Here is a 1,355-nt window from a genome sequence, read left to right as displayed (position 1 = left end):
ATCTAAAGATCATATTTTACTCTATTTATCTGTTTTCCTCATTCAGCAAACTTTTAAATTTCTGTTTTGTTGTGTTTTATAGCTATAACCAAGTTTATTAATGTATGACAAATCCACTTTGTTTTTTTCCAGTCACTATTTAACACAGCTGCAAAATCAACTGTGAAAATATTTATGATGTGCTTCTTTTTTAATTTAGCATATTGTTAAATAAATCCTTCATGTTATGAAAAGACCCTCTTGAGTCAATAAAAAACTGTTTTTAAGAAAACAGCTGCTTATCAGTTAATTGTTAATCAATCTCTAAGATAAATCAACTTCACATTTATTGAAAACTTACATCCCTAATTTATACAGGAAATAAATCAATTTATATCTACTTATATTTATGTAATTAAGTATCTTAATGATTTGGCTGATTAATCTAAAAAAYCATGGAGAGATGAACGGATTATTAAAACAGTGGTAAGATGCAGCCCTGATGCGTGGTGCTGGGAGGTTTTACTTCTTTCAGCTGCTCCTTGCGCAGGCGATACTGGCGTTTCTGAGAGTCCAGTAAACAGTTCAGCTCTTTCTTCTGCTGACCCAGGATCTGCTGCTGGAACTTCCTCTCTTCTGCCAGAGCAGCTTTAGTCTGCAGAAGCACACAGAGACACCAGACAGTTCAGATCCAGACCAGCTCAGACAGGACTCCAGACCTGAACCTGTCCCCCCTCTGTCCGCACAAACCCATATTAAAGGGGACCTATTATGCAAAATTCACTTTTTAAAGGTTTTTTTTACTCAACTTTGGGTATGTACTTCTTAAAAAAACTGTCCTAGGACCAAAAAAATGCACCCAGGGGTATATATACTGTAAGTAAATGTATTTTTAATGTGTATTAACAACCAGTTTTATACTTCTGTCATTTTGTGATGTCACAAGTCGTACGACAACCCACCAGAACCTGTGTTCAGCCCCTTACCTAACAACCCCCAGGTGAGGCTCCTCCTCCTCAGTATAAAAAGTCCTCACCGTGTTGTTGTGTAATGTGTAGCTCTGTTCACAACAAGCCTCCAACAGGGCAATGGGTAGAGTGTTGGACCAGAGAGAGGGAAACTGGGGTTCGAGATCGGCACGGACACAGTTTAATTTTTTTTCCCGTTCATTATGAACATGTTTTCTCATGTAGCTCTATTGTTTATCTTATTAAAGCCTTGTTAAAGCCTATTTGTTGGAGTTTCTGAGGTATTTTGACCACTGCTGCTCCCTGCTCTGGTAACAGCATGCAGAGTGAGAAAAAAAAGAAGCTGGGACCACGACTCTGCCTCTGGGTCTCATATGGTTGTACAACGGAGCTTCTGCTATTATTAGC

General features: G+C 38.3%; 1 protein-coding gene across 1 annotated transcript in view; it reads right to left on the bottom strand.

Annotated features, from left to right (window-relative positions):
• Window positions 1–1,355, bottom strand: part of taok2a (TAO kinase 2a) — a gene marked incomplete at its 5' end in the record, with an annotated part of 16,020 nt that overhangs the window by 4,654 nt on the left and 10,011 nt on the right. Inside the window, 1 exon segment of the mRNA XM_013999577.1 lies at window positions 506–634. Within this exon segment, the coding sequence (XP_013855031.1) occupies window positions 506–634 (129 nt within the window).

Source organism: Austrofundulus limnaeus, unplaced genomic scaffold (genome assembly GCF_001266775.1).
Source record: "Austrofundulus limnaeus strain Quisiro unplaced genomic scaffold, Austrofundulus_limnaeus-1.0 Scaffold2356, whole genome shotgun sequence".
In the NCBI taxonomy this organism is placed as follows: Eukaryota; Metazoa; Chordata; class Actinopteri; order Cyprinodontiformes; family Rivulidae; genus Austrofundulus; species Austrofundulus limnaeus.
This window is presented reverse-complemented; position numbering and strand designations above follow the sequence as displayed.